Source organism: Haliotis cracherodii, unplaced genomic scaffold (genome assembly GCF_022045235.1).
Source record: "Haliotis cracherodii isolate W230 unplaced genomic scaffold, xgHalCrac1.p SCAF_10, whole genome shotgun sequence".
NCBI classification, from domain to species: Eukaryota; Metazoa; Mollusca; class Gastropoda; order Lepetellida; family Haliotidae; genus Haliotis; species Haliotis cracherodii.
In genome coordinates, this window is record NW_027266265.1 from 40,364,401 (window position 1) to 40,377,538 (window position 13,138).

The 13,138-nt window shown below is 42.9% G+C and overlaps 1 protein-coding gene across 2 annotated transcripts in view; it reads left to right on the forward strand.

Annotated features, from left to right (window-relative positions):
• LOC139454380 (RNA-binding protein fusilli-like) overlaps window positions 1-9,513 on the forward strand; it is a 29,745-nt gene extending 20,232 nt beyond the window's left edge. The window contains exons 7-13 of one of the 2 annotated variants that reach the window (XM_071236045.1): window positions 308-483; window positions 1,002-1,096; window positions 1,632-1,847; window positions 2,828-3,088; window positions 4,003-4,231; window positions 4,996-5,267; window positions 6,153-9,513. In XM_071236045.1, the coding sequence (XP_071092146.1) occupies window positions 308-483; window positions 1,002-1,096; window positions 1,632-1,847; window positions 2,828-3,088; window positions 4,003-4,231; window positions 4,996-5,267; window positions 6,153-6,311 (1,408 nt within the window). In that variant the 3' untranslated portion in view covers window positions 6,312-9,513. The remainder of the gene's footprint in view (window positions 1-307; window positions 484-1,001; window positions 1,097-1,631; window positions 1,848-2,827; window positions 3,089-4,002; window positions 4,232-4,995; window positions 5,268-6,152) is intronic. The other variant, XM_071236046.1, reaches the window with a different exon arrangement.
• Window positions 9,514-13,138: the final 3,625 nt, after the last annotated feature.

Below are 13,138 nucleotides of genomic sequence, written 5' to 3' on the forward strand. Positions count from 1 at the left end.
AGGGTACAAGGTATGAAGCCCATTTCTTTCTGCTGGAATATTGCTAAAATGTTGCTTAACAATAGCACATATATCGCTTAAATGTGGTTAGAATATTACTTACAGTAGCGTTAAACCCAAACAAACTCACTCAACCGCTAACATTACGGTAAAAATAAACGAAAATACCCATCTTCTCGTACATTAATATTATAAGCACGTACCACTGAATTTCCTCAGTGACACTGTCAGTGGACTGTGCTCAACAGTGGGGTACAACAAGGAGTATTATCCAGTCAGCCTCTTTAGAGAAACTGTGTATTTACAGGGGAGGTGTGGCGCTGTGTTTGAGCCCTCAGGGACGTCGGAATGGTGAGGCCCTCGTGAGGTTTGATGGGGAGGTTCACCGCGATTTAGCGCTAAAGCGTCACAAACATCATATAGGGCAGCGTTATATCGAGGTGTACAAGGCCACAGGCAAAGACTTCGTCAACGTGGCAGGAGGTAAGATCGTTTGTGTTTCACGAGTTGCCTCCCCTGTGTGGATTTATAACCGAGGTCGTAAGGATATATCCAAGACGTGTTGAGATCAATCATAAAACACTCTCACTCAATTTTACAATCTAGTTACATTTGACAATAATTTGTTACATCAATGAAATAGAAGCTGTTTTTAAATGACCCAATACACTACCGTAAAGACCTAGGTTAGAATTGATCTTCCACAACCCATGCTTGTCCAACGAGGCGACCTACGGATCTTGTGGTCAAGTTCGCTGTTTTGGGAGATGCATGTCATCGTATCCCATTTGCGTAGATGGATGTTCATAAGATCAATCACTGGATTGTCAGATCCAGATTGGTTACAGGTCGCCGCCATACAGCTGGAATATTGCTGAGTGCGGCGTTAAACAAACAAACAAACCATGCACTACCAACAATCTGTACAATAGTGTTACCAAATTAAAACTTCAGTGGAGTTTTTGTGTGGAATCTAATCAGTAGAACCTTTTCTTCAACAGGGAGTAATTCAGAGGCACAAGCTTTTCTTTCACGTGGAGGTCAAGTTATAATACGCATGCGCGGACTTCCCTTCACGGCGACTTCACAACAAGTGGTGAGTACGAACACTTTGGATTTGTTTGCGGTGTAGAAAAAATGCATTAGTTATCTGTGAAACAGACTTACAAATGCACATATGACGACATATTACTGTGTAGACGTATAAACTGTAGTCGTGGTGACTGGGATGGTGTAACAGAGTACAGGCTGCACGCCACATCATTCTGTCTGTGTTATTTTCAGCAGTGCTGTGTATGATCACGTGACTAGTGGCTCCCCCTAGAGGTAAGTGCTGGGAAAGGCTAGTAACAGACCTGGCGTGTGGTGATTCTTGTTTGGTTGGTCGCATCCACGGTGTTAATGGTCCAGTCGAATTGCAGGTGTTTTGGATTTGGACGGTGCGGGGCGGTTGCTGGCTACTTTCAATTACCTTTCTCACTTCCGACGTCCATTCCTCACTGGTGGTGCCTTTTGGGCGTGGATGTGGGCGTGTCTACGAGTAGTGGGCAGGGTCGGGTGGGGGTGCTGCATGTCGGTGTAATGTCCATGTGATCTACTAGCCATGCTATTTCCTGTGTTTGCGCTTGCAGCTGGAGTTCTTCGCGAGAGAGCCGAATCCATGTCAAGTATTGGACGGAGAGGACGGTATCCTGTTCGTCCACTACCCTGACGGGCGCTCTACCGGAGATGCGTTTGTTCTGTTTACCTCCGAGGACGAGTCAAACAAAGCCCTGAAGAAGCACCGGGAGATCATGGGCACACGATACATCGAGCTGTTTAAGAGCACGACAGCGGAAGTCCAGCAGGTAGCTCTCCTGCTAAAGAGACCCAAAGTTGCGTCACTTCCGGATAGTTCGCGTCGCCCAATACACATAACTCGTGGAGTAACCGTCATAGTAATGTAGACACGCGAGAGAAGACCCGTGGAGGATATGTTAATTTGAGGAGGAGGAACCGGCAACAACCCTAGGGTCAGCCCCCAACACCGAACATCTGCTTCCTACTTACCCTTTATATGTCAGTTAACCCTTCAGCAGCATTTTGTATATTTTGTGGTTTGAGGTATTTTAGAATATTTGGTTCAAAGGTGGTGAGAGGGCGTCTGCTCGCAATGTGGTTTTGGGACTGTTTGTTTACAATTTGGTTTGAAGTGTTACCATAATGAGATGAAATAATTTTTATTGTCTAACAACGCATATTCTTTTCAATGTTCAGACAGCATTCATGATTTGTCATAATTTTATTTGAGAAATTCTCCAAAAATAACAAAAAATGGTAAATGAAATTTGGAAGATATGCTGATGACATTTGAGAGATAGTTAAGTTGGGTAAACACTTGAACCACATGTCTAGCAGTACTGTTATATAACGTACATATAGACGAGGGTATAGCATAACATACCGCACTTAGTGACACCACGTGACAAGGTGCTCGTCACGTGACGATCCATGCACCAAATACGCGCTCAGCTTTTGGTCTCTTGGCAAATATCTGTCTTTCTTTCCACTCTTTCCATGAAGAATATCCTCTTTTAATTGTAAATATTAATTATGCTTTCATTTCGTATAATTTGTTTATGATAAAAGCTAAATTGAATCGTTTTCCTTATTTTTTTTCGTGAAACAATTTAACAATTCTAATTCAAATTACACAAGACAACTAATATGGTTTTGTTGGTAACATTTGTTTGTGTTCTTGTAACGAAATTTGTCTGTTTATTTGGTTGGAGGAGTTCTACGTCACTAACCCTTTGCGGTAACTGTAGCTGTGTAATGTGCTCTACAGGTTCTCAATAGGAGCATGGATCCTCGCAACCCCGAACAGCAGGATGGACAACTTCCGCCACTCATTGCGCAACTTCCGGCGCAAGCAACAACAGTGCCTACCATCATTCCTCAAAACCTAATCACTGCTGGGACAAGGAAAGACTGTGTGCGCCTGCGCAACTTGCCTACCATAGCACAAGTGACAGATATTCTGACATTCCTAGGCGAATATTCTCAGTTTATCGTGTATCAAGGAGTTCACATGGTCTATACAGCTCAGGTTGGTGCACTTCCTGCAGGGGAGATAATCCGTCAATACCGCGTCTTTGGTGGTTGTTTACACTTTGTAAATTGTGCATGTCACACATTGCAGTGTCACACATCACATCTAAAACCTTCTCTGGAAATGCATTTTATTTTGATCGTCTTTAGTTTTGCATGGACTTCAGTGATTAATATAATCCATCATTGATCTGTAAAAAAATCCTGCCCCTCGTGGCTATTTTAAACGATTAATCCAGGCCAATGTATATACCTCGAAAAGAAAGGATTCATCATTACATAGCATAGTTTCTGAATACTGAGAGCGCCAACCCCCTCCCTTGAATCCTGAATACCATCTAAGTTTTCGCTCTGAGTTTCTCACCCCTGAACGGGGACACGGGTGGCCCAGTCGTCTGAGGCGCCGCGATTCGCTGTGCAGAGTTGCGTCCCTTGGGCACGCCAGAAACCTATGATTGTGGGTTCGAATCCCGGTTCGCCCCGATTACGGTATGTTTCTAGGTTTGTCAGCACCATACCCGTGCTCGTGGGTTTCACCGAAGTGGTAAACGTCTGAGGGCTTTCCTCCCACATTAAGCTGACACGCCGTGATATAACTGTGATACTGTTAAAAGCGGTGTTCTAATTAAAAGATAAACATCTTTTGATACACGTTCCCAGGTCATAACTGGTGCAATTTGAAGTTCAATTGCTGAAAAAAACATCGAAAAAATAAAATATATAAAGAAACTCTTTCCATACACCATTATTTGTTTTTACATGTTTAATCTGCGTTCAAAATATGATTTTATTTGCGTCCCTCAAACGACACTATTAAGTCTCGAATACCCCGTACGAAAAGGGGATGGCAGCCTCAATACTGTCAGTGCCCCTTGTGTTAACTTTGACCTAACTCTGTGTATTCGTGTTTAGGGTGAGCCTTCAGGAGAGGCGTTCATACAGATGGACTCGGAAGAAGCCTCCAGCATGACCGCAATCAACCGACACCGGCGACCGATGACATTTGCCAACAAGAAGCGCTTGATTGACGTCATACAGTGCTCTGGCGATGACATGAGCCTCGTTCTGACAAATGGCATGCCAATGGCCACCATTCCCCAAGCACCTGCACAGATGATACAGAGACAGATCTTAACACCTGGTGAGTGTTCCAGGAACCCGAGACAACATTCCAATTATCCACTATTTTCTGTAACGAATTTTTTAATAAAATAATCGACACATTTCCACCCGTAATCCCTGCTTCAAATTGTGTCTGTATTAACCTGGGTGCATGTTTACTAGCAGGATTAAAATACATAGAATTGCAGTGTTCCGACCCTGTTGTGAACAGTTCCGGTTGACATAAACAACTGTTTGGAGTATTTATGAGCGAAGTTCCTGTATATTGTTGATTTTTTTGTGCAACATTAAAAACATTAAAAACAGGGGAAAAAAGACATACAATCGCAATACAAATAGACATATCTGAAAAAAAACCAAGCCAAAAGTATGATGAAAAATGAAAGCCTGAAACAAATCCCGATAGTTAATTAATGATAATGGCAAATGTGATAACATGTAATTATGACAAACGGATTGAATGCAGAGCCCCAAACGCATACGAAATCAGAAGTACTGCATCTCAAGATTCCGTGAAATAATTAAACAAAAACGCAGCCGCCAATGGCTGTCGAGATGATGTATCATAAAGACTTAAAAATGAGAATTTGTTTTACCATGGTATTAAAGTTATATTAAAGCACATTCTTTTAAAAGAATCTGTTGGGTATATTTGAATGTTAACGATACGTTAAATAGAAATTTTCACACATTAGAGCATATTGCAAGTATTCGTTTCATGCATACAATAAATGTATCCTTTGTCTCTCCCCGTTGTTAACTCGGTATTTTCCTCTTTTCTAGTAACAGCACCGACCATCATGCCGTCATTGGGGACGTTGCCATACGCCCAGTTGCCACAGCCACTGCCAGCCGCCTTTCCCCCGACGATGACTCACATCCCCCAGCGTCCGGCGACATCCTTCTACCCTCCCATCCTCTACTGGTACCCCAGCCCCCCTGTCTCCCCTCAGACTTATCTCACCCATACTGGCCCCTCGGTCATCGTAATGAGAGGCCTGCCCTATAATGTAACCGTCCAGGACATTATCAATTACTTCCAAGGATTTCCAGAGGTATTTAAACTCTCTTACACTGCCTTCTGCCGAACACTGACAAACTGTTGCTTCACGACCACCCTGAAACAAGCAGCAATGTTCTACAGAAAGATCTCTTTGCGCTTTACATTCTGAAGATTTAGTCTGGTTACATTTATGTGTTTTTAGTAACTGCCTGGATGATGGTGGTCGCGAAGGTAATGGCTAGCCACCCACTATCCTTTGTGACTCAAAAGACGGGGTTCTTTTGATTCCGGGTAGGCCCAGATTGTCTGTGTTCGGCACATCGGGATATTGTCAGCAGCAAGTGCCTCCGAGTTCCTGCAGCTTTGGACCACGTGTCGTAGTGATATCCCAGTCCGCCTATCTTTCGCTTGCCTCCGTTTGTGTTGGTAATGGTTCTGCCTATACTGGGCATTCCTGTCCCCTCTGCCTGCGCCTCTCATTACCCGAGGTGGTCTCAACACACCACATGGCTACTCTGCGTGTCATGTGATAGTCATATGATCTCGCGTCACCCACAGGTCTCGCGAGATTGGATAATTTAAAGTTGGACATCGCAGACTTGCACTGGCAAGCCTTGTTGCGTGTGTTGGGTATGGGGTTAAAGCCGTGTATGGTTTTTTTTGTCAACAGATTGCTTCAGTTTTGTTTTAATTTCAACGTTTTTATTCAGTTGCTCCCTATTTCCTTGCATTATTTTTTGTTTCCTGTAAAAGTTCTTTTTGCATGTTGCACAACCCTGTAGTAGTATCATAAATACCAAATAATAATAGTAATAGATCATGTTCAGATTTGTCCTGGCGTAATTTTAAATGAACCGAACGTAAACATAGACGTACTTAAGAAGATTTAAACAAATTGTTAATCTCTAGCATTCTAATTTATGGGTTTTGCTTTCAGGTGAGCCCAGACACAGTCCAACTTCAACACAGCGCTGACGGGAAGCCCAATGGCGACGCTTTGATCACGTTCTCGTCACGTGCTGAAGGCGAGAGAGCTATCATCGAGAAAAACAGACGCCATTTGGGCAACCGCTTCATAGAGCTTTTCATGGCATGATCACGTGATGATCACGTGATGGGAGTCCATGACAACAGACCTGCGCATTATGACTGAAAATGGTGACACATCAATTCTGCCCGGCCCGGCATACGTGCTGCCTGACGTTGTTTTATTATATTTTACGTCCCCTCCACATGCCAATACGGCCGATCTGGAAGGAAAAACGCCAGCTTTTAGTTTACCAGACTAAAAAGGGTACTTTTATTGTGTAATTTGAGAGATTTATTGTGCTTTCTGTACAGTGTCGACTGTCGCAATGTTGGAGAATAAGCTAAACCAGATCTTATTTATTTTGTGTTGAAATTTTAACACATATTTTTCTAGTTGTAAAATATTAAAACCACTTTCATATTTATATACACTATCAACCATGCATTCCTCATCATGTCGACGTGTAGACAATGAAAATTGTAACTATTTATTGGATGTCGATATTACTGTTGTATTTGTAAAATAACGTGTTTTATCTTGTTACTGAATAGATGAATTATATATACATATACATTAATTTAGAATATTTTAACGAGCGGTCTTCTACAGACCACTCCAGTGTTGTACATAGAGACTTGTATAGGATTTGTTGTGTACATATTTTGATGACGTCATTGTTATTTGTTATGTCTGTTGATGACGTCGCGTCATTTTGTGTATAAGCCCTCTGCGCAACTGGTAATCTAGTCACTTACACGTTACCACACCCTGGCTGCTGAAGCCTCGCTCTGGCCCCAACCACGGACTCATGATAATCGTATTTCCGTGATGAAATAATTTGATCTTTTTGTCCTGCATTTGACCGAATGTTGTACATGTCTGATGGCTATTACCGATCTTGATCATTTTTGCCATATTAAATTCCCTTCCAAAGGTATTGCCCTATTTTGGAAATGTGCCTTACTTACGAAACGCCAAAATATCTGTGATTGAACCAAATTATTTTTTAAGGATGGAGTTTATGGTACGACTTTGCAATAAGAACCTTTGAATTGGATAAAAAAAACCACATTGGTCGAGCCTCCCTCAATCTTGACTTCCACTTGGACCAAAGACAAGGAAACGTGTTCTCCTTTGAGTCATAGACGTGTATAGAAATTCATGGCTACACTCGAAATCAAACTTAACAGCTGCAATTACCTTCTAGTTATTTGTGATGTATTTAATCACGACAATGAATATGTGCCTTTATATCATATTTTATTTTTTTTGCAATATTGCAAACATATTGAGTGCATGTTATATCTATGGCTGACAGCTGAATATTGTAGTAGTGATGTCGTGTGTCGTGTAGATGACGTGGGGTCGAAATGCCGGTGCTCACCGCAGTTATTGAAAGGTATGAAGGAACCCAATTACCATCAGGGATCTGTACACTTTCTTTGCCATAAGTATGGATACTGCAGTTTCTTTCGCATGCTATTTCTATCATTTTTATTTATTAATATACATATGAAGGTAACGTTTGAGGTATACCTGTACATCATTCTGAAACTTGGGTTCTAGATATTGTCAGTATTATAACGCCCACATTAACAGTGCAACGAAACTTTCTATGCTGGATCTGTCCCAGACATATTCCCTGAGCCTTCAATGATTGTGGTGAGCAAAGCTTGAGGTTATGTCGTCAGTGATTGCTTCCTCGGTTAGCGTGCAAAACTCAAATATTTGATTCCAATTTGCTCAATATTTGATTATTTGAAATTTGTACACGTATCGTACTCGGAAGAAATACGAAATTAAGTACATGTAATGGCAAATTGTTAACGCCATTGTCTAGCCTGTCTCACCGGAAGTGCGATCTTGCCATGCGTCTGCCGAGGAAGCAGTTCCGGGTCACGGTTCGTAGGGTATGGGCACTGTGATGCATTTTTGAAGCAATCTCATTTTACTGTCTGACGTCGTTGCGGGTGTTAAAACACCAACTAAATGGCGATATTATGGAGAAAGAAGTATAATGTTATGGCACAGTCGTGCAGGTAGATGTTAGCTATGCTGGCACCCATAGGGTGCGGTCCTTGTCTAGTTGATCTACATTATTTTAATGTGCAATATCATCATTTGTCAACAGTGCATGCAAAATGTGCAGGTTGCTGCGCATTGTATATTTACTTGGGTTTTGTAGATCTGTGCTTTATTTCTGACAGCAATCACGAATCATGACGTCGTTGAGTCGTCACCTAGATTTACGTCTATTATTGTATTTTTTGCGGGCACCTGTCCATCTGATTGTACTAAGTGTAGCTAGTAAGCTCATACTCCTGAATAAACTCCCTTCATACACTTGGTGGTGGTGCTGATGCTTTTATCATGGTGATGGTTCGAAACTATCTTTACTGCTGACTCGTCAACGAGTATGTCGTTGTCAACACTTCCTATACCGGGACGAAGCCAATAAACCCGTTTATCCAGCCCCTCCTCCTACTAACTGTCTCCCCTAAACCCCTTTGCTCATGCGCGGGACTGGAAAGCGATTGTATGATACTCTTTCGTGACAACGTGACGTTGCTTTAACTATGTAACACAATAATCCGTTTTGATCAAGCTAAATACAAATTTATTTTATCAATCAACGAGGGAAACGTAAGTTATGAGTGTCGCAATATCATGTATTAACCTTAACGGTTGCTGTAGTGATGGTTGCTATAGCAGCGTATCTCTCCCAATTTTCACCTAATCCAATGGTGGTGGGATGCGCACGCAGCTTTCTGCGGTAAACGGGCCTTGTGTTTCAGTTTCAACATTGCCGAGGTGTGAGTTACGCAAACCCCTCACGTAAAATTCCAATAGATCACTGGTTTGCTTATATTTGTGCTATGTCCGTCCCATTCACAGGTCTCCATACTTTTAATCACTCGCCCCTAGCAGCCCCGTCAAGATCACGTCAAGATCACGTCATGATCATGTGACGATTTGACCTGGGCTGGTCAGTGCTTCTCTTTCAGAAAAGAGGAGAGAGATACGTGCCAGAGAAACTAGTCATATTTATCTGATCTTAATATTTTTAAGCGATGCCTCCGTGCCCTGCTTGGAGCTCAGGCCACGTGTCCTGGTGACATGGCCGCCATTATACGCCATCACTCATGTCAAGATTTTTATCTTGTCTCCTATTTTCATAGATTTATTTAGAAGTCGCCACATTTGGCAGTTATAATGTATTCTATTCGTGTAAGTATTGCCCTTTTAATTTATTTCGTGAAATAAACGTATCGATCGTTAGTTAAAATATTGAATACAACAGTGTATTGGTTTTGCTTATTTCACGAACCTGTATCCATCCACTTTAATCAATCGGATTCTTTAGAACGGCAACTGTAACCCTGGTAGCTGACCAATCAAATCCGCGCTTCGAGGGTGAAAAATGTGCCAGTAAAACGGACAACGGAATAAATGGAATCCCATTACTGTTACAGCATTAAAGGGTTGTGGTATAATATTGAGGGTGGTGCAAAAATAGGGATGAGTATATTTATAGGCATACTGCACCTGAAAGGTTTGGGAAGTAATTTTGCCAAAAGTGGATGCGTGGATAAACAAGACTCGCTCTTTCACTCCATTTTCTGGGGGCGGTCAGGTAGCCTAGTGGTTAAAGCGTTCGCTCGTGGGTTCGAATCCCGTCATGGGTACAATGTGTGAAGCCCAATTCTGGTGTCCCCCGCCGTGATATTGCTAAAAGCGGCGTAAAACCAAACTCACTCTCCATTTTCTGTGTTGACGCTTTCTTGTTTAACGCCTCATTTAGCAATATTCTAGCTCCTATGACGGCGGCCTGTAAATAAACGGGCCGGGACCAGACAATCCAGTGATCGATATTGTGAGCAACGATGGGTACAATGACACGCTATCCAACCAAGTCGCCGAGCCTTACCATCCCATCCATTAGCCTATCTCATAGACCATCATAGATTAATGGGGACCATTTCAAATCCGGGATCACCACGGGGATTATTTTTGAGAAATCATATTGAATTAATGTTGTATATATTTGGGGGCCCATCTGACGATATGACGATGTATCAATGAGAAAGCAAGCCTCGTAACACCACCCAGGGATTACGATTTCCATCTATTTTAGGCAATTTTAAGATCACTCCTCAGCCCTCGGTATCATTTTCAAATGCTGTTCTCGGACATACATTATAAGCTCCTACCTTGTATGGGGGGCACGGGTGACCCAGTCGTCTAAGGCGCCGCGATTCGCTGTGCAGATTTGCGTCCCTTGGCCACGCCAGAAACCTATGATTGTGGGTTCGAATCCCGGTTCGCCCCGATTATGTTTCTAGGTTTGTCAGCACCATACCCGTGCTCGTGGGTTTCACCAAAGTGGTAAGCGTCTGAGACCCGCATGACTTCGGGCTTTCCTCCCACATGAAGCTGACACGCCGCGATAATTGGAATAATGTTAAAAGCGGCGTTAAACCCAACTCACTCACTACCTTCTTTGCGCGTCCTCGTGGCGCCCTGACAAAGCCGATAGTTGACTCAATGGTAGACTAAAATTCAGTCTATGAAATCTTATATCACACAATACTCTTCGCACCTCTAAAGTTAATCAAATATTATTCCTGATGCTGTGGAATAGAGCTAGCAAGAGCTGGCATTAACTATATTCCACAGTCATTATGCAGGGTTAGCTCAATGGTTACAGCATTCGTTTATCCCAATGCAGTCTTTGGTTCGATTCCCATTACGTACTAAAGAAAACTTGTTATGTTCCCCAGTAAAGTAAGCAATAGGGATACGCAGTCGGTTTATCAAAGCTGGGTTATCAAAAGAAATATCGGCGAAATCTGTTTACAACCTGAAGCACAGTTAGAGGCTCTTGTGGCTCTCCCCATATATACATTCACATAATGAAAAATCTATGACCCTACGGGGCTTCAGTGTATCGACCCCTAATCTAAGAAGCAGCACAGAAAAAGGGAGTGGGGTGGTGTCACAAGTCTTGAACATGCCTTGAGCATGCAACACTTGAAGTTGATGCGGGGCGGTAGCCTGGTGGTTAAAGCGCTTGCCCGTCTCGCCGAAGGCCCGGGTTCGATTTCCCACATGGGCACATTTTGTGATCCCATTTCTGGTGTCTTCTATAGTTTATTACAGGAATGTTGCTAAAAGCAGCGTAAAACCATAACCACTCTCACCAAGCTTGGTGCCCCCGAACCTTCAGACAAAACGCACTACTCTCCCCATGGAGTTTCGTGACGTAACGGGAGAGACAGGATATGAAGTCGCTGAAATGTTGGTTTCGTGGTACCAATATATTACAGTGATGGTAGGTCGCGTTACAAAATTAGAGTAGTTCCCATTGTTTGATTCGCCGTTACAGAGCTGAGAACCACTACCATAAAAAAACCCAAAAAACTAATGTACTTCTGGGTCAGAAATATATCACACAACATAGAAATGCAACAAAGTGTTAATGATGCAGTTTGTATGTGACCAATGGAAACACTCGATAAGAGCACAAAGCCTTCTCCGACCGAAGAGAATAACTGGAACATATGTATGTGTATGGGCATCATATTGATGGAACATGAGCACGTGAGCACAACGTGTAGTTCGAACCAACGTGCACGTTAGGGCAACATTTTGTTCACACACGCGTGCACGTAAGGGCAACACTTTGTTCACACACGCATGCACGTTAGGGCAACATTATGTTCACACACGCATGCACGTTAGAGCAACACTTTGTTCATACACGCATGCACGTTAGAGCGTCACTTTGATCACACACGCGTGCACGTTAGACCGTCACTTTGATCACACACGCATGCACGTTAGGGCATCACTTTGTTCACACACGCATGCACGTTAGGGCATCACTTTGTTCACACACGCATGCACGTTAGAGCGTCACTTTGATCACACACGCATGCACGTTAGAGCAACACTTTGTTCACACACGCATGCACGTTAGGGCGTCACTTTGATCACACACGCATGCATGTTAGGGCATCACTTTGTTCACACACGCATGCACGTTAGGGCATCACTTTGTTCACACACGCATGCACGTTAGAGCAACACTTTGTTCACACACAAATGCACGTTAGAGCAACACTTTGTTCACACATGCATGCACGTAAGGTCAACATTTTGTTCACACACACATGCACGTTAGGGCGTCACTTTGTTCACACACGCATGCACGTTAGGGCAACATTATGTTCACACACGCATGCACGTAAGGTCAACATTTTGTTCACACACACATGCACCTTAGGGCAACACTTTGTTCACACACGCATGCACGTAAGAGCAACACTTTGTTCATACACACATGCACGTTAGGGCGTCACTTTGTTCACAAGCGCATGCACGTTAGGGCGTCACTTTGTTCACACACAAATGCACGTTAGGGCAACGCTTTGTTCACACACACACATGCACGTTAGGGCGTCACTTTGTTCACACACACATGCACGTAAGGGCAACATTTTGTTCACACACCCATGCACGTTAGGGCGTCACTTTGTTCACACACACATGCACGTTAGGGCAACGCTTTGTTCACACACACATGCACGTTAGGGCGTCACTTTGTTCACACACACATGCACGTAAGGGCAACATTTTGTTCACACGCACATGCACGTTAGGGCGTCACTTTGTTCACACACACATGCACGTAAAGGCAACATTTTGTTCACACACGCATACACGTCAGAAATGAAGGCTACAACAAGCGATACTCATGCAAAGAATGCGCCAGTAGAAGCCATGCCTTTAAAAGAGACATTACTCATATTACTGAATTACATTATTATTTCTTCTTAATTTTCTAATTTCTTCTTAAAGTTGGTAGGCTTGAAATAAGAAAATAAAAACGG